Source organism: Podarcis erhardii, assembly GCF_964252035.2.
Source record: "Podarcis erhardii genome assembly, chromosome: 4".
NCBI lineage: Eukaryota > Metazoa > Chordata > Lepidosauria > Squamata > Lacertidae > Podarcis > Podarcis erhardii.
In genome coordinates this window covers 56,298,975-56,325,359 of record NC_138508.1, presented here as the reverse complement: position 1 = coordinate 56,325,359, position 26,385 = coordinate 56,298,975, and the positions used below count along the sequence as shown (strand labels likewise).

Sequence of the window (26,385 nt, the reverse complement as noted above, 5' to 3'; positions counted from 1 at the left end):
CTTTACCTTTCACTGATGTGATTCTGCTTTGTCTGACAACTGTTTAAAATGCATTTTTCAGAAATCAAATGGAGTATAGGGTTGCAAAAGGAGAAGAAGAGAAACGCATATATACAATGGAACAAAAAAGGAAGTTATATCATTCATCAGAAAAGGTAGGAAATGTAAAATATAGAATGTCTTATGAGTAACATGAGGGTTCACAGGTTGTTACTCAGAGAAGATATTTGAATGCAATAGAACTGTGTGCAAAGCTTGCTGAGTGACAGAGTTGCAGCAGTGAATGTACAGTGGTACCTCGGGTTACATACGCTTCAGGTTACATACGCTTCAGGTTACAGAATCCGCTAACCCAGAAATAGTACCTCGGGTGAAGAACTTTGCTTCAGGATGAGAACAGAAATCGCGCGGCAGCAGTGGGAGGCCCCATTAGCTAAAGTGGTGCTTCAGGTTAAGAACAGTTTCAGCTTAGAATCCGTATACATTATTTCCTCAAATCTCTTCTATGCTCTTAAACGACTTCTTCACATTTCAACCAGGAATAAATGTGAGAGTCCCTGTCATCTCCAGTTAGGACTGGGAAGGACCCATATCTGGAACCCTGGAGAGCTGCTGCCAGTCAGAGTAGGCAGTGCTGAGCTAGATGGACCATGGGTCTGATTCTGTCCAAGGCAGCTCCATCTGTTCTAATGTAGATACAGTAAAAGTGAAAAGAGATGATAGCACTCAAACACCTGAAGGACTGTTGCATAGGTTGCTTGTTCTTTGCTACCTTAGAGGGCAGGAGTAGATCAAATTGACCTAAGTTACAGGGTAAATTTCAGTTGAATATTGGTAGAAGCTTTTTGACACTGGTTCAGTGGAACCAGTTGCCTAGAAGGCTTGTAGGTTCTCCCATGTTAGAGGCCTTCAAGCAAAGGCTGGACAGCCTTCTGTTGGGGGGTGCCCTGACTGGATTTCCTACATGAGCAACTGGCGAGACTAGATCACTACAAAGCCTCCTCTATGATACTGTGACTACTTGAATGTTTTTCAGTTAGAATTTGACAGATTAGGGTCCTTGTATCTCCTTTCCAGTGATTTGTACTGCATACTTCCACCTCTAACTTGGCTCTTCTTTAATGGTCCTAATTCAGAGTGACTCAGAAGATTCACTGATACAATCCAAGAGAAGGCTTTATAGACGCAAATATGCTTCGTATCAAGCACGGAATAAGATTGAACAATCTGATTCTTCTAGTGAAGATGGAGATGGAGGTTCAGGATTCATTGAACAGGTGACTGCTCCGATTTCATGTTAGTAATTAAAACTATCAGAAATTCTGATTTCCATTTGTTTGTTTTCAAAGCCCTAGCTTTTACCAACAAAGGCAGGGTAGATACAATTAGTATCAATTAGATACAATTAGCAGAGCCCCCTTCAGCGCAGATAATAAGTAGGAAGCTGACATTTTAGTGATGCATTTTATTGTGTTGTACTATGTAATCAGTTCTTTCTTAAATATCGTTTTCTTTTGTTGTAGTTTTGTAAATCTTCAACCTCGTGGTGATATAAGAGAAAGAATGAACAACTCTAAACATTTTCCCATTTTTAATCTAGGAGGCAGAAGAAAGTGATGGAATGAATTTGTCTTCCCATGAGGAAGAATGGAAGAGTGACAGCAGAACCAACAGTGATAGTTCCAGGTAAAATTGGTTTCAAGTATCAGTTTGTGATGTTTCTGAGCCTTGGCAAAACTACATTTTTCCTTCTGAAAGTAACTTTTATTTGGGGGTGGGGAGATTATTTGTGATACAACTAGATGATGTGCTGGAAATAATGCTGTTTGGTGTTTAGCAGCAAATTAAGGGATGTTGAAAAGTCAAACTTCCCAGATTGTTAGATTTTAATTAGTACCTTGCAGTACCTCTGGTTGCAAACGGGATCCATTCCGGAGCCCGGTTCGCAACATGAGCAGAACACAACCCGTGGGTCGCGATTTGCCACTTCTGCGCATGCGCGTGACATAATTTTGAGCGTCTGCGCATGTGCAAGTGGCAAAACCCAGAAGTAACCCTTTCCAGTACTTCAGGGTCGCCGCGGGACGCAACCTGAAAAGATTTAACCTGAAGCATCTTTAACCCGAGGTATGACAATGACACACCCTCTATACTGGGCTGTTTCAGTGTACTCTGGTGGAAAAAGGGAGAGAGAGGCAATCTCTTCTGCAGACTGTGTTCAGAGCACCAGGAGATGTACTACCAAGAAGAGGGGAGAAATTGCCCCCTCTTTTAGAACTCTATAGTTCCTCATTGTAGTTTGAATGTTTGAAATTCTATGTATATGACTTTATAGCGTGCCAGTTACAGAACTACTGTTGAAATTAACATTAACAGTCAGCTCTGAATAATATCCAACAAACTTTAAAACTAGTTCAAGTGCAGTCAGTTCTGAGCTAGTAGAGATCTCTAACTTGGCTGTGTGTGTTTCCCCTCCCCCTCTTCCCCCCGCTCAGTGACTCTTCAAGTGAATATTCTGATTGGATTGCTGATGCAGGGATTAACCTGCAGCCTCCTGTAAGAAGCTCTCGGTGCAAAACTATTAAATACTGTAGTTCTTCTGAAGATGAAGTACCACTAGGAAAAATGTCTACACGAAAGAGAAAGAAAAAAAGACGGAAAAAATACAAACCAAAACAGCATGAGGAGGTAGTGATTCTGGTTTTTGTCAGTTTTTAGATACACCCAATCAGTTAATGTGATTTAGATTTTTTCCATGCTTTGAAGACATTCTAAAAATTATTAGTGTATTTTTATGAACAGAAGAGCACAGGAGCATTGCAATCCATGACATGAACATTGTAATGTCCTTGTTGGTTCATAATGCTATTCCAAACCATGGCTTAGCTTGAACAAGGAAACATGCTTAAAGGTAATTGCAGCCCTATTTAAAGTGGATCTAGCCACAGTGATGCAAACTTTGGTTACAGACAGGTAACACTGGTGCAGGGATGAGGATCCTGTGGCTCTCCAGATGTCATTGGAGTCTTCCCATCAGCCTTAGCCAGATTGTCAAATAGTCAGGGTTGTTGGGGTTAAGTCCAGCAACAAGTTGGTTTGGAAAATTTACCTGGTGCAGAATGATACAGCCAGAGCACTTGTGGGAGCTGGACCTTGATATCTTATAAGACCTATTCTGTATCAGTTGGCTGTCTGTTCATTTCTGGGACCAATTCAAGAAGCAGCTTTTCATCTTCTAAGTTCTAAATGATTTGAGACAACATTATCTGAAGCGTCACCTACATCTGTAAGAGCCTGCCTAAGCATTAAAATCAGGAGACCCTGCTTTCTGGTCTGCCTTTGAGACCTGTTGGATGGATGGAATAGAAAGGTTAGGGCTTGCCCTGCACCTTTGGCACTTCCTCTTCAGGGATTTGCAAATGACCTCATCTCTGTAAAAACTCTGAAGTCTCCTTTATTCAAGGCTGTTTTTGGCAGAATTGTGCCATACTTGGGGGAGGGGGGAATAATTAGCTGCTTAAGGGGCTTTGTGTTTTGTTTTATTTTCATGTGACTTAGAAATGTAAGCTGCCTTGAAAGACAGATTAAAAACCTTTTAAATAAATTAGCAGTCATAACGCTGTGTTATAATTTGGGTAATCCTTTATAATGATACACAGGTGAATGCACCCCAGCAGTCCTGGGAAGTTCAGCCTCCTGACTGGATAACAGATGTCAGACTCCGAAGGTCTCCTTTTGTTCCACAAATGGGTGATGAGGTAAGGAAATTTACACTGATTCTAAGCTTGATCTGGTAAAAGTAGCATAGCTAGCCTCAGTCCTGTGATTTGCTATGTCTTGGAAAAGTAGCCATCATCCGCAAGTAGCAAGCTATGCTGTGCTGGTGCTCTCTTGTAAGGATTCTTTAGCTTTTAAAACTACAAGGAGGAGGAGCCGCCTAAAAACAAAAGCAGAAAACAAGCTTGGATTGGGTACTAGCATGTCAGGCCACATGCCCAGCTTTCCCCATTCTGTCTTAAAAGGTTTCTGGACCTTGAGGCAGAAGTGATGTGACTTGTTTGCATGTACAGTGGTACCTCGGGTTAAGTACTTAATTCATTCCGGAGGTCCGTACTTAACCTGAAACTGTTCTTAACCTGAAGCACCACTTTAGCTAATGGGGCCTCCTGCTGCTGCCACGGCGCCGGAGCATGTTTTCTGTTCCCATCCTGAAGCAAAGTTCTTAACCCAAGGTACTATTTCTGGGTTAGCGGAGTCTGTAACCTGAAGCGTATGTAACCCGAGGTACCACTGTACAGCTGATGTGAATAGCAGCATATCATAATTGGTTCTTGTGCTCAGCTTTATGCTGTGAATGGAAGGATAGTGTAGGAGTGGCTGGTTTCCTTTTCCCTCTTTCCATTCGACTTGGATGACTATGCAGTTTTGGCATGGGGGATTGGTGAGTGAAACAGCCAGTGGGTAGCCAACCCCCTGTTAATGTAACTAACCTTGCAAGTAAATAAATAGAGAAAATGTTTCTCAGTTAAATTAATTTTGAATTACATTCACTGATTAAAAAAAAATCATTTTTGTTAGGCGATATATTTTCGACAAGGCCATGAAGCCTACCTTGAAGCAGTGAGGAAAAGCAATATTTGTCAACTGAATCCTCAGAAGGAACCATGGAGAAAAATGGTTCTTAGGGTAAGACTGGTTCAGCATGGGGATTTGCATGCTACAAAGTACTTTACAATTCTTCTCATTGGTCCCTTAAAGGAACCAGTAAAGTAGGCAAGGATGAGGCAGAGGTGAGCCTAGTGAACTTCATACATGAGTTGCAGAGCCGGAAATGTTTCAGAAAAAGGGCAACCCAAATTATGAAAGGGTTGGGGTAGCTCCCTTCTTAGTAAAGGTTAGAATGCTTGGGGCTTTTTAGTTTATAGCTCAGGAAGACTTTGTTGCTTGAGCAAGCCTCAGCTGGAACCTGAAGTCCTTTATAGTCCTTCCTGTCTGAGAGGATACAATGGCCAACCTGGGCAGAGTCAGTCCAATGAGAGCAAAATGAGAAGGCATTGCAGATCTGCTTTACCTAGAAGTAAGCCCCATTGAACTCTGTCGGACTTACTTTTGAGTACTCATGCACAGGTTGCACTATACATCTTAAAATAGGTAGCCCTTTTGACAAAGGGCCACTCGGTAACACGGTTACACAAATTTATGGTGTAACTGCACATTGAATATTGCTTACAGTTCTGGTCACCTCACTTTAAAAAAGACAATGTAGAGCTAGAAAAGGGCCAGAAAAGGGCAACCAGATGGATCAAGGGAGGTGATAATGTATATTTTAAAATCAATATAGGGAAAGTTTGATTAGGATCCAAAGAACCACAAGCAGAAAGGAAATGGCGTGCAAGGTGTAAAATAGTCCTTCCATAAGTGGAAAACACCCTGCTGCACCTTTGGATTTAATATCATCTCTGCCTTCCATTTTCCCCTGAAATACATTTATCTTAATCTGTTCATTTATAGAAACAGAATTATGCCTGTGCTTTTGAATTGGCCAGTGTAGCAAAAGATTGACCCTTAGGAAGCTTAAGCACTTGGAAATGACTACAGGTTACATAGTGTTTTGCTTCTAGGATTGGGGCTTTTCCTGCAGAAGGTCAGTTTCAGTCCCTGAGATCTTCACGTAGGGCTGGGAGAGAATTCTAGAGAGCCACTGCCATTCCTTGTAGATAGTAGTGAGCTAGATGGTATGACTCTGTTCCTATGATTTGAGTTTTGAATAAGTTGCCCAGTGGGAAATCTAGTAACATATACCTATCAAAAATCTAAACTTTGGGTTGTTTTTTTGTAAGGTTATGATCTGTCTTAAGTTTGTGTTATGCCCATTGCTGCTGGACTTTGTTTCTATTCACACTTCATATACTGTGAATAATTGCACTATTATTAATGGGATTCTTTATTATATGTCCATCTGCTAGGAACAAGAATTGGTAAAAATTGTTGGGATACATTATGAAGTTGGGCCTCCTACACTATGCTGCCTTAAGCTTACCCTTATGGATCATATTACAGGACAGCTTCTAGACAAATCATTTTCCCTCAAGTATGTATTTTTTTCCCTTTTTTAAAAAAATGCATAATGCAGATAGTCTGTATACATTTGAAGACTAAGTTTTAATTTTTTCTCCTAGATACCATGATATGCCAGATGTTATTGACTTCCTTGTGTTAAGTCAGTTCCATGATGAAGCACGACAAAGGAACTGGCAACCTAGTAAGTCTATTTTTGTAATACTGTGGTACCCATGTGCCACCAAGCACTGCAACTAGGAAAAAATGAAAGACAATTTAGAACGATTCGCTAGCTGAATCATGGGGTGGTTTGTTATTATGATTCTAAGTTATTTCTTTATAATTGATAGGAATCGAATTTTAATGTTACAGGATCAATGATTTTTCAAACCTTGCAGTAGTGTTTGAATTCAAGAACTGTTATAGATAACCTTGATAGTCTACAGATTAAACCTGTGTTGGATCATGTGGCTGTCTTATTGTGTTGTGATTGACCATTTGTATAGTGAATGAAACACAGTATTTTAATAGTCACATGTTGCATGTGCAATCCTAGACTAGTTTTTTACAAAGTTAATTCGGAAGAACTGTATAGCATCTCATGTCTTTCCTACAGATGATCGCTTTCGTTCAATTATTGATGATGCCTGGTGGTTTGGAACAGTCCTGAGCCAAGAGCCATATCAGCCACAATACCCTGACAGCCCTTTTCAGTGTTACAGTGTTAAGTATGTGTTTTTAGCATGGTTACTTGAGTTTGATATTGAAGGTTGCCTTAAAAACAAAAGAGCATTCGTACCTTAACTACTGTTAGTAATCTTTCGAAGGCATGTCAGTGTTTATAATGAACCTAAAGAGGAGGAGGAAAATGGACTCTTCCTTTTCTTCTTTGGCTTTTGCATTGAGCAAGAATGTAGATGCAGAGGCAGGCCACAACGCCAGCTTCCCAGCAGCAGTGTCACTGTCGCTTATTAAGAGGGAGAAGGTCTTGGAGGTTGGGGCTGTGCACGTATATCAGCAGAGCTCACCCAGTGCTCCCACCAGGGCATCTGCACTGATGTTTGTATGGAGCATGTAAGAGAAAAGGATTGTGACTCTCTGAAGTTAAGAGGAGGAGGGTGCGGAGCAACATAAACAGAGAATTTTAAATATATATTGTTGTTCCCTTTCTGTATTTCTTTCACCATGAGCAAGTTTCCTAAAATATTTTACCTTAAAATATAACATCAAGTCTGATCATTACTGGGGATTCTTTCTGTTTGAAAATACTTTTACATATCTTTAAAATTTATTTTATTTTTGCTTATTTTTTTAAATAGATGGGACAATGGTGAAACTGAAAGACTTAGCCCATGGGACATGGAGCCTATTCCAGACAATGGTATACAAAAATCAGATGATGTCATTTTTTCTTGTTGAACAGACAGACAATAAATGGGTTAGGAGGTCAATAAACAAATGTGGGCTTGTGGGCTTTTGTTCTTCTGCTACTACCCTTCAGGGAACGTAGATGTGAGGGTTGGGCATTGCTAGCTTTTCATAAACCAGTGATTGAGATTCATGGGTGCACCAGACACTTGCGGGCCTTTTCGTCCCTGGGAGAGGGTAATCTACAAAGTTATGCAGTGATGAGCCTGAAAACAAATGTCTGCATGAGTTTGCTGTGCTTGCAGGTATATTGTCACTAGATCTGGCTAGTAGATTTTGTGAAGGATCACTACTTGTCAGCATGTGTGCTTATCCCCCGATCTACAGGCAGGAAGATTTCCTGTCTAAACTAAAGATTGGCATATTTGCTCAAGATGGAGCTCCACCAGTAGTTATGCTTTGCAATTATTTAGCAGTTAAGCAGGTTTTAATAGCCAGATTTATTATACATAGGCTAGAGCAGGATTAGGATTTTACCCCAGGACATATAATGCCATGGGGGCCGAATTAATTCGATCAGCGGGCCAGATTAGGCCCCTGAAACAGACTTTGGACAAGCCTGGGCTAGAGTTTTGGAGCAACCAAGCCCTGGTTTTACCTTATTTTACTTAACTAAGTAACAAATAATTGGACACTGATGTGTTGCCTTGCCCTTTAAGCAAGTGGGCAGCTTACATTTTAGCTGTTGCCTCTATACTGTACCTAGTCTTAAAACAAAGGACCCGTTGAAGTATTTACAGAACTCCAGATCTAGTTTGGACACCTCTCTTACGGGAATTGATGTTGATAGATCTGAACCTGAATATTTAGTGAACAAAAATCAAACTTACATTATTGTCACGTGCCTGGCTACCTCTGACTTTAAAAGTTTATATCATAAGAAGTGTAATTTAATGAACTTACTGCATTTTGTTTTTTTCACCTAATGTCTCCTGTATTGCTTGAAATAACTAGTTGATCAGCCTGTGGAACTGGGAGCTAGTGTTTCTGTGACTGCTGAAGAGATGGCAAAATTATTATACAAACCTCAAAAGGGAGAATGGCAGGGGAAATCCCAGAGTGAAGAATGTGAACGGATTATCCGTGGAATTGATCAGCTTTTGACACTAGGTATGTATCTAGAAATCTGGTACCTTTTCCCCATCATGTTTGTGTAGTGGATTACTACTACTGTTTACTAGTACTGCAAATACTCAGACTGTGTTCCTGTCTGACAAGTTTTCTAAAAGGTTGCTTAATCTGTTTTTAATTTCTGAAGGACTGTATGTAAATCTGTGATGTATGTAAATTGAATACATTACTTCAGATGCTTCAACGGTTGTTGTTATTTATTTATTACAGATATTTCAGCAGCATTTGCTGGCCCAGTTGATCTGAATAGGTATCCAAAGTACAGTACAGTAATAGCTTATCCAACAGACCTTTGGACTATCAGAATGAGACTTGTCAACAGGTTTTACAGGTTGGTCTGAGACTGCACTAGAAGGATGATAGCATATCCGTCTTATAAAATTGCTGAAAAGTTAAGCCAGATGTAATATTGCATATTTTGGAAATCCTTGGTACGCTCCTTTGCTGAGGTACAGTTCAGATGAGGCAACATTATAACTTCAATAGGAATTGGATGTTTACTACCCTTAAAATATGGCAGACTTTTGGTTTAGCTGCAATACCACAATTTTCAATATTTCTAAATAGCTTTTAGTTACCTACGCATTTAGAATTTAGCATAATATACGTAGTTCACCTCTTACGCAAGGGTTAGGTTCTGGAGGTCCAAGTGCATGCGTGAAAACAGGTAAAGCCAGGAAGCCCTGGAAAAGGGTTCTCTGCAAGGTGGATGGCTTCCCTGGCCTTGGGAAAGTGATGCAAGTGCTCTAGGACTCTGCAAGAACCCTTGCTCCTCCTTCCTAAAGCCAGGTAAGCCTGCAGTCACAGAATTGTGTGGGATAGATGGGGGAAGGGAAAACACGGAGAGTGGGTTTCCCCTTCATTCATTCATTCCCTACCCACCCGTGCAAAGCTGTGATTGCGTAAGATGCAGGTTACCTAAATACAGATGCCTGACAGGATCTTTCCTTTCTAACACAGTGAGAAATCAGCTGTACATGGGAGGGATTTTCTGGTGGCTTGAGTAAAGATAGGGTCACAGTTGTACTATCAAGAAATAGTGGATACAGAATATGTAACTGTGATAAAAGTAAGCGCAGGGTAGGTAGTGATGGAAATGGGAAATAATACCTTCAGGAGGTTTAAAAGTGTGAAGTGTGAATGACACTGATGCACTTTTGCAAGAAATGATCATTGTTAAAGAAATTACTATTCTACTGACATGAACATGGAGTATGTCTTGATTCAGCAAGAATAGGAGCTTGTTTAAACTCCATGATAAATGAAAAGCTATATTTTTTCCACTTAAACATTTCCAGTTTTAGTGACTGAACATTTCCAGATCTAGTTGTTATATGATATTTTTCTCCTGATTAAAACTAATCTGTTAACTATTAAACACAGGAGGCTTTCTGCATTGATTTGGGAAGTAAGATGTCTTGAGAGCAATGCTCGGACCTTCAATGTGCCCAACAGCACTATTGCTAAATCTGCTCAGAAAATCACAGATCAACTCTTAGAATTCATTAGGTAAGCAATATTTCAGGATGAAATATTTTTGGTTTTTCGTTGCTTAAAAGGAAATCAGAATTGTCTTACTTCTGGTCATTGGTTATGACCGTGGTTTACATGTCAGTGTTCAGAATAGATACAGTATTCACAGAAGGCTCTTGTCTTCTGTAAACAAGAAGAGGAAGGGAAACAATTTTTATTTTATTTTTTGCTTTGCTTTTTTCAAATTCTCCCCTTTTCCTGGTGAATTAGCCACACAGCCATTTTTGGATTCAAGTTGCTTTAGCCGCCCAATCAGGAAACCTCTGATTATTTTGAATGTTCCTCTTTTCTCTCTTGCCATCTTCTCAGCTTCATTTTCCTGCCAGCTGGGCTCACTCCTTCTCTGTCTATTGTGTGTGTTAATTGCTTCATTCTTCTTTTGTCATTCTCTTTCCATTGCCTTTTCTCTTTATGGCATCTTTCTTCCTTTTCATTTTCTATCCTCTGGTAGGTCCCAGCTGTGGCTGTGTGGCTAGTTTGCCATGAAAATGGAACGTTGGTCACCATGAAGGAGGCTTTTCTGACAGACAACATCACACAGCCATGCTGCAGCCTGTAGTCATTTGCTCACTGGGGCTACACAGGTCTGAAACACAAATATAAGACAAATAACAGTACCTATTTTTCTGGTGCTGTGGTCCAATTCTAGAGGTATATTAACTGAGAAGATCTTTGGGGCTTGGCCAGAACAGAAACTGAGAAGACTGTGAGAGGGAAGGAGTAGTCATCTTTAAAATAAATCAGAGGTTTTCTGTGAGGACTCCTAGAACAACATGAACCTAGTAGTGGTTGCTGTGTTATCTACCAGAAAAGGCCCATTCCATTCTTTTGTAGATCCTTTGCCACCTCCTATGCTATTTCAAAGAGTCCCTGAACCCTCTGAAGTAGATTCATGAGTGTGTACAGGGGACTGCATACAGAAAGGGAAATCTGCTAAAATCACCCTGTTTTTCATTCAAGAAGCCTCTATGGGCATTAAAGAAATTTCCACAAGTGAAGGCAACAGAACAAGATACAACCTATTGTAACATTACATTTTTATTTTCCAGGAATCCAGATTGTACAGATATTTTTGAGTTGTGCATTGCAACTAACAATGGGGACAGCATTGATCTTGATTATCTGGTAATAAAACCTTATTTTTACCCTGCCTAGATAACTGCTAGCTCTTCCCACTTCAGTGCTATTTTATTAAGCCCTGCCCTTTCCCTTTCCCCTATTAATAATAGGAGAGTAGGCTCGAAGTTGTAAGTTCATTGAACAGTGGGGTGGTGCCTGGCGCATTTTCTCTAAATGACAACTTAAGACCCCAAACCCTTGAGTGGAGCTTTCTAACAAAATATTGCTGTGTAGAGTTCTATTCCAGTTACTTCTATTCAACTGCTTCCCTACAATAGTTGGATAGCATTTTTGTGGGATGGGAAGGAATGAGTATGTGGATCTGCTGGTGTCCAATCTAGCTACATTAAAATATTGTATGAGCAGTTCTCACTTCTGTATCTGGGGACATAAATTCTCAGTATGAACCTGAAAGTGTCCTATCTAAACAATGTGGTTCTCTATCCTTTTTTATCTCTGCTGTGTCCTGTCCCCCACCCCATCAGTTAACATTCTGTGGTCATGTTGTCATCATTGGGGTTTCTGCCTCCCTTGCCTTGCCTTAGGTTTTCCCAACAAAGACTTTATACCTTGAGGGAATTCCCTCTTAGGTGGTGGTGGTGGTGGTGGTGGTGTTTTGTAAAGATTTGCTTATATTCTGGCAACCTCCAGAGTCTGATGGTGAGTAGTTTGGGATAGAAAAGCACAGGAGCAAATACATCTGAATCAGTATTGGAAGGAACGCTCTTGATCAGGGGTAGGCAACCTAAGGCCCATGGACTGGATCTAGCCCAATCGCTTTCTCAATCCGACCTGTGGACGGTCCAGGAATCAGCTTGTTTTTACATGAGTAGAAAGTGTGCTTTTATTTAAAATGCATCTCTGGGTTATTTGTGGGGCATAGGAATTCGTTCATTTCCACCCCCACCCCCCAAAATAGTCTGGCCCACCACATGGTCTGAGGGATGGTGGACCGGCTACGGCTGAATATTCTTGCTGACCCCTGCTCTTGATGAACATTTCTGTTCTGTTTTGTAGGATGATGAAGAGACCGATGTTCCCAGAGCACCTTTGAGAAGAGTAAGTCTGTTTACCTTGACAACAACCTTTGCCCAATCTGTGAGATAGTAGCAGGATTTTTCCATAATACTCCTACATTATACAGATGAATTCTAAATCCTGTGTCCCAGTCTATCCTAAAGGTTTGGCAGTCAATTCTTCCATTCTACATTTAGAAATACTGTATTTCTGTTTTAAAGAGTCGGGGCTTGAAGAGGAGACTCAGCTATGATGAAAACACTTGGAAGAAGCAATGTATGGAACTTGTTAATCTAATTTTCCAGTGTGAAGATTCTGAGCCATTTAGACAACCTGTCGACCTGGATCAATACCCTGTAAGTTCATATCATTATCATTGTCAGTATCATTGACGTTCATTTCATATTGCATTTCCAGCATCCAGTGTTATTTCATATTACTATGAAAAGAAATGGGCAAGAGTTTTCTTGAGTAGCTTAGGATGAGAGAACCTACACACTCCAATGTCAAATAGTTGCAGAACTATTTCCAGGGTTCTAACTGTTAAAGTGGCAGGTGGTCCTACCTAGCCAATTCCAGATCAGTCAGGTGGAATAGTGACTACCTGTGGCTTTATGTTAACAGTGACAATAAAGTAAAATAGAATTTGTGTTCAACATATAAGCAGGCTTTGAAATCCCAATCTTATTTATTCTGAGTACTGGAAGGCCTTGAGTATTTCATGGACAATGATTAATATCAGTTTTGGATGATTATTGATTTAAAATATATCCTGCTTGCTTCAATATATCAAGGTGATTAACAATAAAATTAAAACAATTATAACACAAAGCAAAAACACACTAAACCAGCAAAATGAATTGAGAGAGAATAAAGACAGCATTAAAACAATTCATTTAAAACAATCATACCTCAAAAGTCTTACTGAAAAGGAAGATTTTAGTACTTTAGTGGAAGGCCATTAGAATGAGCTCAAGAGGGACGGAACTTAATAGCTTGGGTGCAGCCATTAGGAAGGCCCTCTGTGTGATTCAAACAAGATGTGTGTTGAGACATATGAGAGGATCTCTGTTGAAGGTCATGTTAGGCAGGCAGGTTTATACAGGAAAAAGCATAATTACTCTGATTTAACCTTATCATAATCAAAAGTAGACCCACTAAAATCTATGGGGTCAACACTGAACATGATTCAACCCATTGGGAATATTAATTTCCAGGCCTGTCTAGGCCCGCTAATGTTTTTAAATGTTTACAGTGTTCCTTCAGATATTCTACAAAATTAGTCATTCTTTTTGTCCTAGGCCTAGAATAGCACTGGTGATATAGTTAGGGTAAAATTTGTAATAAGGGAGATGAATAAATTAAATAAAGATATAAAGACACAGAAAAGATAATAGGTAATGATGGGAAACCGGGGGAGGGGGGAGGTCTGAGGGTTGAGAACCTCCAAAAGATAATGTTTTGTTGTGTTGATATGAATGTAAAATGTAAGCAAAAAAAATCCTTAAAATAGTTTAAAAGGGAATATTACTTTCTAAATCTATGTTCAAGATGCTTGGCCAAAGTTGACAAATATAGTTGCTTCTTTTCAGTCCCTAGGAAAATGTATGTTAAAGTCACTGGGATCATTTAGCACAAAGTGTGCTCCTGTTTTGTTTTGTTTTGTTTTAAATGGATTTCAGGTTTACATATCTGTGTATAATAAACTTCACCCCATTCCCCACATCTTAAATAATGGAGTTATTTGGATGTCTTTATTTAGGACTACCGGGAAATTATAGACACACCGATGGACTTTGGGACTGTGAAGGAGACATTAGAAGCTGGGAACTATGACACTCCAATGGAACTTTGCAAAGATATTAGATTAGTATTTAGCAATGCTAAAGCATACACTCCAAACAAAAGATCCAAGGTAATGTTTCTGTGCCATTTACCTAACTTGTCAAATCAGGAGGGAGAAAGGAAGAAAGCAAGTGTCCAAAAAGAAGCTGATCACCCTATCATATGTTATATAATTGCAAATCTGTCTCTGAATTAAAGGCTGCACTCTTACTCCTAAGTAAATTTGCATAGGATTTCTGCCTTAATGAACATTCTTCATTAAACTAGATTTTTTTAAAGTGTATGGTCCTGTGTTGTGTGTAGTAGAAAGTACAGTTAGTACATAAATCTCTCATAATTTTTGTTCACTGCTTAAATATTTTGTATCAAGCAGTTTATAAACTCTTAAAATAGTAATAAATTTTTACAATTGGATCACCAAATGCAAGTGTATTAAACTTTTTTTAAAATTAAAAATTAACCTATTTCTTTCGCAACCTAGATATATAGTATGACATTGAGATTATCTGCACTGCTTGAGGAAAAAATGAGGAGAATTATCTCTGACTTTAGAACTGGACAAAAATACAATGAAAGATTGCGAAGAAGTCAGAGGCACAATAGGAGGCTGCAGAGTCGAAGTAAATTACAGCAATCTACCAAAACACTCAGGTAAATCTTCTTCAATCTGAGGGTGTTCTTCTTTGGCAAAAGCTATTTGAGGGTGTGATTGAGATGTGAAGATTGCAGTCCTGTAATGCACCCTTACCTTAGAGGAGAAGTAAAAAGGCATAGGTTTGTGCTGCTAGATAAACCATGTAAATCAGTTCATCTGATTAACTTGAGGTTTTTGACTGATGGAAGGAGCATAGTTTCAGTGTAATTTTGGATACTTTCAAAGGTTGTGCAATGGGAGTTGACCTCCTGCTCCCCCCTCTCCCCTGAATACTCTCAAAATATGCTCTGGATTCTGGTGTATAGTGCTTCTCACATGTTTGATATGTTGAGGGACATACTACTACTATGTTGAGGTACATTTCTACTAAAATGAGCTTTCAAGGTAATTTCATATTAAAATAATATAAAATGCCAACAGAATTTAAAGGATTTAAAACTTAAAAAATATGACAAAAGTGCAGTGCTGCTATTATACTGGTTAAGAGGTTTAAATATGATAAAATGAACATGTGCATTGCTATGTTATAGGTGAGGCTTTCAGTTTGAGTACTTTGCATTGATTGTGTTTCATATTAAAATTAACTTAATACAATCTTAGAAGCATCTTAACGAGTGGGAAAGTACCACTGAAATAAAAATCAATTTTATAAAATGCAACCATATTCATGGACTGTATATTGTTTTCCTCCTGTTTGTCAAGAAATGCAAAGCAGAAGCAGTGTAAATCTCAGGGTAAAATTCAGTCTGAGCCAGAAGATTCTTCTAACCAAAATACCTCAAGCAGAAAGTCGTGTGTTACAAACCATAAAATGTATGCTGGCACCTCCAGCCGCAGTGTTGCCGGCATATCTTCTGATTCCGCCTCATCATTTGGGAAAAATGCACGAACAAGGAGCACAGCTGTAGCACACAGTTCTGCATTGTCATCAGGTGAGTGATCAGTTTGTGGGGAAATGGTTAAAAGAAACTTTTCTCTCTAATTGTAAATACACCCTTTGTCTTGTGGTTTAAAATTGCTCTCAACTCAAGCAGACATAACCTTAATGATAGTAAGGTAATCAGACCATACAAAATTCTGTCATTTTCCAGGTATTCTTACCTTTGGCATATTGAACTTTAATTTTTTATGCTGTACATCTTTTTGTGAACTGTAAAGTGGAAGTGCAGCTTTACATTTCTTAAATGTATACTTCTTCTCTATTTCTTAATGTACTTTGTCTTTTGACACAAGCTTTTGGCCATGTTTGCTGAGCAGATGGGAGATGCTTTAGAATGTTGAGAATGGGAAAATAGAATATGATTGACTTAAGAATACCAAGAGTAATATGGAACAGTTTGAACGCATTGACATATCTGCAGTTCCTAGACATTAGAACTGAACCCTGTGATCATCATCTGAGGCCTTTCTTCATGTGCCCCCTCCACGAGAGGTCTGGAGGGTGGCAACATGAGAACGGATCTTTTCTGCGGTGGCTCCCCATTTGTGGAATGCTCTACCCAGCGGGGCTCATCTACTGCCTTTATTACATATCTTTAGATGCTAGGCAAAAGCTTTTCTCTATAGCCAGGCACTTTGACTGATTAAACAATCTATGGCCTTTAAAATGTCTTTGTGGATGTGGGGTTATTGGTTTTTTATTTCTTTGTGTTCTTATTTTCTATTTTTGTGTTATAAACTGCCCTGTGATCTTCGAATGAAGGACTGTATACTACTACTACTACTAATAATAATATAAAATATCTTTGAAGAAAAGGGGAAATCTGTTTTGAAGTCTTACTAGCATACAATTATTTACCTTTCCAGAAAGTGAGCTGGACCACTCAACAACAGCTTCATCTTCAAGTAGTTCAGAGGAAAGCAAAGAAAGTTCTGCAGAAATCTCATCCCCTATAGTACATAATGGAATATCCAGGAAAAGAAGTGATTTCAGAGTTACTAGAAACAGAGTCTATCAGCAAAAGCAAATGGGTAAGAGTAATTCAGCTAATGTTCATTGCAGAAGTTGGGTCACTGCTTCCATTGTTCCCAAGTGTATAGTTGTGAATTTACTTTGAAATCTACTTTTCCGAGCACAATTCAAAGTGTTGGTGCTGACCTTTAAAGCCCTAAACGGCCTCGGTCCAGTATACCTGAAGGAGCGTCTCCACCCCCATCATTCTGCCCGGACGCTGAGGTCCAGCGCCAAGGGCCTTCTGGCGGTTCCCTCATTGCGAGAAGCAAAGCTACAGGGAACCAGGCAGAGGGCCTTCTCGGTAGTGGCGCCCGCCTTGTGGAACGCCCTTCCAGCAGATGTCAAAGCGATAAACAACTACCTGACATTCAGAAGACATCTTAAGGCAGCCCTGTTCAGGGAAGTTTTTAACGTATTTTTGGTTTCTATGGAAGCCGCCCAGAGTGGCTGGGGAGGCCCAGCCAGATGGGCGGGGTATAAATAATAAATTATTATTATTATTATTTAGATTGGCACAATTGAGATCCTCAAGGTATCTTAATGGCAACAAAAATAAAGAAATATAAAACCAGCACATAAATAATGTTTGTAAACTATCAAAAACAATAATATTAAAAGCAATAATCCTGGTAGATAATGGAGATGCCATAGTGCACAGTAGTATACAGTTGCTACTCAAATAGTTATCCAGAATATTGAGCTTTAACTAGCTTTCTAAAAATGCAAGTAACTCTGGCAGGTCTGCCTGGGGAATATGCTCACCTAATGAACAGTTTCCAGGGAACACATTTCATTCAGTAAGCGGGACCTGTGTGTATTGTTCCAGAGCTTTGCATGGTTCTGAGCTTAGTGACAGGCAAATTGTACACATTTTAAAATGTTCAACATAAGTAAACCTCCTCATTTTTGTGTCTAGCTTATCAAGAGAATGGAAATAGCCAAAGAACTACCAGAAAAAGAATATCTGAAAGAGAAATGGATAATTCAAAAGAGCTGTATGAGACTTTTTGTAACAGATCTGGAAGGCACAGAAAAGTTCCACGTAGAAGTGCTACTGTAGCAGCTAATAAATTAAGACTGATGAGTGATGTAGAAGAGGAGCTATCCAGTTCAGAAAGTGTTGGTATTGGAAGCAAAAACAGAAAACTGCCTCATCGCAATGCTTCTGCTGCAGCCAGAAAAGTATTGCTAAATGACTCTGAGGAAAGTTCCATACAGTCTGAAAGTGACAAGGAAGTAGAAGAATGTAACCGAAGGAAAACCTTCAAAGCTGGTTCAGGTGCTGTTGCTGTTCGAAAAAAGCATGCTAGTGAATCTGATAGTGGGAGCTCAGATTCTGAAAATAGTGTGCAAAAAACACTAAAGGGTTGTCACGTTAATGGCCAGAAGCAGTCACAAAGAGCTACCCACTGTGCATCTCCAAAAATAAAATCCCCTGTTGAATTTTCAGAAGATGACTCAGAGGATGGGAGCATTCAGAAAGCTTCTTACCAGTTACCTTCTGCATCCAGAAGTAATAACAGAAATATCTCTGAGGCAGATTCTGAGCCAGAGAAATGCAATGGTTTAGAAAAACAAACCTGTAAAAGAGTATCAACTCATTTGAGGAAAGCTAAGGTATTAAGTGACTCGGATGAAGGACTGGAGTCAGGGAAAGAGGGTGAGCGTGTCACTTTTTCAGAGAGCAGAGGGTCTTCTAAGATGTCAAGACTACCCAAAGATAGCTCCAAGTGCTCATCTGATTTAGAGTCTGGAACTGATAGCAGCAACTCAACAAAAAGAAGGAAAGGTGATGTATTTTAAATGTATAAAATGTAATTTAATGCACATTCCAGATTTAAAAAGCTTTCCCCTTGTAGCTGCTCTAAGTGAAACTATCCAATATTCAGCAGAGTTTGAATTTTGATGAATAAATTATATCTAGATCATAATCTGGCAGCACAACAGTTCTCAAGATAGCAATCCTGGTCGCTCCTAGTCACTACCTATTGCAGGCATGGTTGATTTAAAAGACCTTGCTTAACTGAATTTTGTTTTGAAGTAGTACATGCTATGTAATATTAAACTGAGGATATAGAACTTGTTTCTTAAAAGTCAGTATCTGGGGTGCTGTCCAGTTGCAGTATCCTACTGATACAAACAGAACTTCTATTTTCCCCTGAAAACTCCTCTCCTAAATCTGTTCTTTAGAAGCCTTTGAGAACACTTTGTTAGCTCAAGCACTAAAGTTTGTGGAACACTGAGTGTAACATGGGGTTGATTTGTTCGTGTGGATGTGGATTAATGACAGGTGGATTATATCTTACCATCAGATGTATGCATGTACTAGCTGCTTAGCTTTAATAAGTAGTCTGTAAATGTACAATTTTTTCAATGAAACTAGCTTTTGTTAATGTTTAATATTGTGCTATACATGCCAGGTCTGCTTTTATATAATAATTTTTGCATGTCTTTATAGAATGTGTCATCCAAGAGAATGGGTGCAGACGTTCTGCCAGGAAAAGGAGGCATGAAAGTGATTCTCAAGAAGAGGGAGTTTATAAAATACAAAATAGCAACCATCACGGTTACCGAAGATTGCCTCGTAAAAGTGCTACTGTGGCAGCTTATAAACTGAGGAACATAAATGATATGGAAACCAGAGGCTTTAAAAATGATGAAAAGCTGAACCACCACAATGCAGTTTCTACAACTAGGAAGTCAAACAGTTCAGGGGATGGAGACCAACAGTCTGAAGGAAAAAATAGGAGATATAGCAGAAGAAAGTGTCGTCAGACTGAGTCACCTGTTTCTGCTAAGAGATATGATAGTGAGTCTGAAAATAGTTCAGATTCTGATAGTGCTTTAAGAAGAAACAGGCATGTTAAAGCCCATGGGCGCAAGCATAGAACGGTTTGTGATGAATCCCCTAATATAAAACCCAGGGTGGAAGTTTCAGAAAATAACTCCAAAAGCTATATGCCAAAGAGCAGAAGTCTTGATAAACCTTCTATATCTTTGCATAGTACTGTAGCCAGTTATGAATCTGAACTAGATTCTGAGTTAGACCAATACAGTGAGGAAGTTAAGAAGAAGCATGACTCTCGGAAGACTGTAGATTCTTTTAGTAAATCGAAAGACAAAAATCGCAGCAAAGCCACTGCAAAATCTGATGTAGAACATAGAGAGGATGGAACAGACTCTCTCCCAGAAACCAAGGAACTTTCAAGAAAGCCCAAATATAAATCCACAGTGGACTCCAGTTGTACTTCTGATTTGGAAATTGAATCCTGCTCCAATAGTAGTGATGCCACAACAGAGCAACACAAGAAAAAGAAACGAAAGAGAGAAGCGGTTAGAAAAGGTAATGTCTCATACTAATATATTTTAAATAAGTGCCTGAGGGAACTGGTAAGGCTAACACATCTATCTGCTGTTGGGAGCCAATGGACCTCTTAAAGCACTAGCTGGAAATAAAGGGGAATGGCTTGTGTTTAAAAATATATAAAGTATGTTTAAAACAGTATCAGCATTACAGAAACAGTGTCTAACACAAAAACTATTGGGGTATGTACAACCCTACAGTATTTATAGAAGAGAAGGCAAAGCAAACCAAGAAAATGCCTAGGTAAAATACTAGGCTTTATAGAAAATAATGGCAATGATCTGGTGTACTGAAATAGATTAAGAGAGTCTCCTTATTGGTCAAAATAAGTGTTGCAAGTTCATTCTGAATGATCAAGAATTAGAATTAGAAAGTTAAAGAAATGCCTGCCATGCTTATGCATGTCTACTCAGAAGTAAGTTCCATTGAGTTCCATGCTGCTTGCTCCTAGGGAAGTGTGTATGGGATTATTGGTGGGTACTTGCTGCCCTAGGCAGTGTGAAGTGTTTATAACATTAAAAGTCTGCTTAGAACTTTCATTATTAAAAATATTTTAATGGTGCTTAAATTTCACAGTTGTACTGTTATCCTATATAATAGAGTTTGATTTTGAATTATTACTTCAGTATATCATTTGTCAAAATGCACTCATTTCTGTTAGGAATAAAGTATTTTGAAATAAAATATTTTGAAATTTAAAACTTTTGTCTTGTAGAATCAACCCGAGTGATGAGGCAAAGTCCAGTATTACTCCGGAACAGGAAGAATTGCAGAAATTCTGCAGAATTGAATAGTGAAACAAACAATATCAAAACCCCTAATGGAAAGAAAATCCCACGCCGTAGTGCTACTGTGGCTGCAAGCAAAATCAAGCTAATTAGTGATGCCAAGGAAGAGTTCTCAAGTTCAGAAGTTAGATACCCTAAAAGCAGGTACAGAAAATTGCCTCATCGCAATGCCTCTGCTGCAGCCAGAAAGATGATATTGGATGTTGCACCTTCACCCTCTGAAAGTGAAGCAGAACTAAAGGAAAGTGAGCTCAGACAGAAACAGTTTCAGACCTCCTCTTACAGAGCTAAAAAATCTAGCAGAGAACCAGAGCAGAAGCATTTGGACTCTGAAGTAGATAGTGTGGTGGAACAAAAGAGCAGACAGAACAGAGCCCCAAGGAGACGATCTCTCACACCTGTGCGTAAAACAGTTCCTAAAAGGAAAAAACGTGCAGTAGAATTTTCTGAAGACGAATCCTCCAGTAGCATGTCTTCAGAGCACATAGATTCAAGCCAGCCACTACTTTCTGATAACCATAATGTTTCCAAATTGGAAAAAGAAGATAGTGATAGAAATATGAGGAGTACGACAGAGACTGGAAAAGGAGAGAGAAAACAAAGAAGTTCTTTGTCAAAAAACCCTGGAACTTCAAGGAACTCAAAACCGGAACCTGATGGCAGTTCCAATTATTCTTCTGCTTCAGAATCTCAAACAGACTCAAAAAATATCGACAGTAGGAGAACTAGAAAGACAAAAAAGAGGAAAAGGAAAGCCATTTCAATAGATGACACTTTAAATGATGGCTTTTCTGAACCTTCCAAAATACCGCAGAGAAGGAAACGGCCAAAAGTGAATGAAGAGAATGATTCTGAGGAATTGGACTATACCAAGTATAAAAGAGGGAATCGACGTTCCAAAATTAGAACTAGAAATGGGGGCAGAAGAACTGTAAGATATGCAGATGATGAAGATGACTGTGAAATGTAACCTTGACAGGAAAATCTAGCCCACTTTCCTTTTGCTAGTGATACTAGCAAGACGTTGAATCTTCTCTTCCTCTAATTCAGGGAATATATTTATATTTTTCTATGAAAAAGTTAAATGTGGAGGCTCTCCTTTTCATAATATGACTTGCACATGCCTGCCTATGTAGCAGCATTTAGCACATATGCCAAAATGTGCCTCATTGTAAGGGGCAAACTTTTGTCTTCAATGGTATTTTGCTAAATATAGTAAGTGGTGGGAGGGGGCTGAATAAAACATTAGGCAAAACACAGCTTAAAAGCTGTTTGTTTAGACAGTATTAAGGTGCTGCAGAGACACTACCTATGTCTTACCATATTAGCGTGTTTAAAGAACAGATGAATGAACAGCCTGGTGTTTTAAGAACCCGTATATCAGTGACAGACTAGCCTCTCATACTGTATATTGTAAACAACTTAAAAGTGGTTACTGATTTAAAAACACACACCAGATATATGAGAAATAGGCACCCAAAGTAACAACCTGTTAAAATGAGCGGTGCTATGGATTTCTGAAAAACACAGCTTGAACTAATCGGTAATTAAGGGGGATAAAACACTTCCTGATTTTATAAATATGTCAATAAAAAGCTTCGCTGTCAGATATGTGGCTTCCATACTGTAAATTTGAGACCATTAGAATACAGGTGACCACTTGAGCCTAAGATTTTTCTTTGTGTGAATTTTTGTTACAAAACAAGCAAAAACTTAAGTTTGTGCTTTTTTTTTATTCAAAATGGATTAAAACTTTTAATGCTCAGAGTGCTAGTATTTAAGGTGTTTTTGCTAAAGTTTGATGCCTAATTCCTTAAGATATAATTATTTATAACTTAGATAATTGGTGCACTTAAGCCACCCCAGCTCCCGATTTATTTTTTTTCAAAGTAAAGCACCTTCATGTTGGTGGTGTTTAGGTTGGCACTGTTGGAAACAAAAGTAATTTCACTTCATTATTGTATATCAAGAATGGAAGTAAATAGTAATACCACCCCATTTGGATTACCTTCTCTAGGATGTTATTTAAACTTCTTCCCCTTCCTGGGGAGTGACCTGTTTGCTTTGTATGACCCCCATTTGTTCTAATTCTGTGAAAATTCTGTATAAGTATACCAGGTATTTAATTTATCTCTGTGGGTTTCTTGAAGTTTTATTTTGATAACTATTAATTCAGGGTTGTATGCGGGTTGTTTTTTTTAATGAAACAAAACCCTGAACTACTGTCCTAGAAAGCTGGTTTTTTGTCTTCCACTTCTTGATTTCTCAAGGTAAAACTCCGGATAACATGGTTTGTCTATTAATAAAAGACTCCTAGTGATCAAAGTTCTTTATTTTTGTATGTTTAGTTAGAAACTGTACTTGATATGGATAAACTTGCACATTCTGTGTTTAAATGAAGCTTCTTTGGAGTAGATTTGTTTGTTTAGAATCCTTTCCTCCTGGCCATATGAAATCCTAGTTTCTTCATTCCAAAGTTCTGCATAATGGTACGTCTGTGACCAATCTTCCATATTAGTTCAAGTAAATGACACCTGCCAACCATTCATTGTGGCTGCCAGAGGGGCCGGATGCCCCAAGTGTTCTGATGTCACTAAAGTAAAGCATACATCAAGAGTTGCAAGCTTATGGATTATTCATAGAATCATATAATTGTAGAGTTGGAAGGGACCCTAAGGGCCATGTAGTCCAACCCCTTGCAGTGCATGAATCTCAGCTCAAGTATCCATGGCAGATGGCCATCCAACCTCTGCTTAAAAACCTCGAATGAAGGAAGATACTTGTCAATGTCCTTAAATTCTGATGGCCAGAACTGGACACTGTGTTCCAGGGGTGGCCTGACCAAGGCAGCATAGCGTGATACTGTTGCTTCCTTGGATCTGGATACTATGCTTATGTTGATGTAGCCTAGAATAGCATTAGCTTTTTTTTGCTGCTACATCACAATGTTGACTCATGTTAAGCTTGTAGTTTACTAAGACCCTAGATTCTTCTCATATGTTCTACAGGCAATTCAAGTGTCCCCCGTCTTACATTTGTGCAGCATTTTCTTGCTGTCTTAAGTGTAGGGCTGACATTCGTCTCTATTTAATTTCATTCTGTTAGTTGGGGCCCAGTTCTCCAATCTGTTAATATCTCGAATCCTGAGTCTGTCTCCTGCAGCATTAGCTACCCCTCTTGTTTGGTGTCATCTGAAAATCTGATGAGCACCCCCTCAATTCCTTCAAGTTGTTTATAAAGATGTTGGAAGAACAGCAGACCCAGGACAGAATCCTGCAGCACCCCACTTGTCACTTTTTTCCGGGGTGACAAAGAACCATGAATGAGCACTCTCTGGGTTTGGTTAGTCAACCAGCTACAAATCCACCTAATAGTTCCTTATCCTGCCCACATTTTACCAGCTTCTCTGCAAGAATATCATGGGGAAATTTGTCGAAGGCATTACTGTAATCACAATACACTCCATCCATAGCATTTATAAGTAGCTTGTCACTGATACACCAACCTGCCCCAGACTGTTTGGCTCAGGCTGACTCCACATATTTGTATGTGATGTGAGCAGTCCACTAGTAGTTTTTGGTAAAATGGTTTGTGCAGTGTACATATTTCTATAGTTCATCACCAGTGTTTGTTAGGCATTTAACCATTCTTTGCATAATTCATTGGTTAGTTTAAATATTGGCTGTAGCCACTGTTTAATATATGATGGTCTTGTGCTAGAAACAGCAAAATGCTAATCTCCTATACATACATGGAAGAGTGCCCCACTGAGCTCTGTTTGAGTAGACATACATAGGACTGAAATGTAGGGAACTATAAGTCTGATGCTGAGGTTTGTTGGTATGGCTCAATTCCCACATGTGGATTACATGATCAGCCAATTTGCAGTTAGGGCATTTTCACGCTAACACTAGACTATAATGAGATCATAGCTGTAATGCAGGTGAGAAGCTATCAAAATGTGTAACTACCAAAGAGGTAAATTTAATAATAGCAATGCTGGGGGGGGGGGATGGGACAGTAGTTAACTCATAATCTATTGTATCATGAGGGGAAACGGTACAAAACACAGATGCAACATATGTTAAAGGCTTCCCCACACTCCAGAATCACACTGATCAAATTTGGTTGCTCCTTAGCATGTTTAAAGCTTGCTCTAAAATGTCAAAAGATCTGAAAATGGATCTCCCATATCACATGTGGTTGCCAGCACTTTTTTTGTGAACTCTCAAGGGAGATAGGGTTGTTGGCAGCAGGTAGCTTGTAAATTACGGAATTCAATCCACAATTTTAACACAAGGGTAGTGAACACAATGCCTTCTAGATGTCGACTCTCAGGGGTGCCAACTTCAAAAAAATAATGGGGTAAGTTTCGCCCTGCATAATTGATCACATGATGCATGCACACCATTTGAATGGCAATGTCCATCAACTTGGGAGGGGCAGGCCCCTTTAATATTTTATTGGGGGGCCCAAACCCCAAGGAGTTGGTTCCTATGTTGACTCCCAAGTCCTATCAGTCTTAGCCGATATGGTCCATTATGGGCTGTAGCCTGCAGCCTCTGCAGAGGCACCATATGGGCTCCACTCTTCAATGACTGTTTCTGCCTCTAGGCAGAGCAGAGTCTCAGCTTCCATTCCCACATCTAGTAAAAGTAATGCATATTCATGGTTTATATTCAGAATGTGTTCAAAAGCTGATACTGGAAAGAAGAAAACAATTGGATGATGTGAAAATGAGAGAGGAAAATAAGGTAGCATTGAGAACATCATAAGAGCTTCACTGCATTGGACTGAAGGTTCTGTTGTATCTCTTGACCTTAGGGAGAAGGTGAATTATAATTAATATAAATACCACTAAACATACATGCCAGTGGCTTTCTGGAAATCACCTGCTCATAATCTGATATTGAAAGGGATGTTCTCAGCCGAACTTGAAGAAGTCTTTCATGTTTGAAAGTGAAGAAAGTTGACCTCATTCTTTCATCCACATGTGGCCGCCAGACTCTTGTGTTGTGGCCAGCCACAATGGCTCAACATGGAATTTGTGTTACAGAAATGTTGTTTGCTGAGTTTGAAACATTTTTAAATAATTTTGTCACCTGAATGGTATCTTGATGGTCTTAAAATAACCAACTTAAGTTCTTCTTTGTATTTATTTGGAGCAGATGTTAAAAAATCTTTAGCATGTCCAACACATTTACGTACCAGTTAACTCTTATTAAATGTGACCCTTGCCAAGTGACTTGGGAGTTTATTTCAAAGGATTGCAGTTCTATGTAACTGGAAGCAGATAACTGAAGATGCATCCATAGGCAGATTTTTTTATATGTATAAAATGTACTATAACCTGATTACTTTAGCATCTAATACATAGATTTTTTAAAAAAATTCTGGGTTGTTCGTGCTAATTTATTATTTGTTTGCTGTATATTTTTCAGAATGCCAAATAAGAGTTGATCTTGAAAGGGGTGTATACTTCATTCAAATC

At 39.0% G+C, this 26,385-nt stretch overlaps 1 protein-coding gene across 3 annotated transcripts in view; it reads left to right on the top strand.

The window, feature by feature from the left end:
• BRWD1 (bromodomain and WD repeat domain containing 1) overlaps positions 1-23,219 on the top strand; it is a 43,402-nt gene extending 20,183 nt beyond the window's left edge. Inside the window, exons 20-41 of one of the 3 annotated variants that reach the window (XM_081859356.1) lie at positions 62-155; positions 1,137-1,277; positions 1,601-1,686; positions 2,496-2,688; positions 3,660-3,758; positions 4,579-4,686; positions 5,967-6,091; positions 6,180-6,262; positions 6,677-6,788; positions 7,380-7,441; positions 8,443-8,598; positions 8,830-8,950; positions 10,003-10,128; positions 11,202-11,277; positions 12,289-12,330; positions 12,510-12,644; positions 14,051-14,203; positions 14,615-14,784; positions 15,491-15,720; positions 16,595-16,759; positions 19,201-20,085; positions 20,822-23,219. In XM_081859356.1, coding sequence (XP_081715482.1) covers positions 62-155; positions 1,137-1,277; positions 1,601-1,686; positions 2,496-2,688; positions 3,660-3,758; positions 4,579-4,686; positions 5,967-6,091; positions 6,180-6,262; positions 6,677-6,788; positions 7,380-7,441; positions 8,443-8,598; positions 8,830-8,950; positions 10,003-10,128; positions 11,202-11,277; positions 12,289-12,330; positions 12,510-12,644; positions 14,051-14,203; positions 14,615-14,784; positions 15,491-15,720; positions 16,595-16,759; positions 19,201-20,085; positions 20,822-21,864 — 4,405 coding nt within the window. In that variant the 3' untranslated portion in view covers positions 21,865-23,219. Of the gene's footprint in view, positions 1-61; positions 156-1,136; positions 1,278-1,600; positions 1,687-2,495; positions 2,689-3,659; positions 3,759-4,578; positions 4,687-5,966; positions 6,092-6,179; positions 6,263-6,676; positions 6,789-7,379; positions 7,442-8,442; positions 8,599-8,829; positions 8,951-10,002; positions 10,129-11,201; positions 11,278-12,288; positions 12,331-12,509; positions 12,645-14,050; positions 14,204-14,614; positions 14,785-15,490; positions 15,721-16,594; positions 16,760-17,658; positions 19,157-19,200; positions 20,086-20,821 lie in introns of those variants that run through there. The other 2 variants (XM_081859358.1, XM_081859357.1) reach the window with 2 other exon arrangements.
• The last annotated feature ends 3,166 nt before the right edge of the window (positions 23,220-26,385 follow it).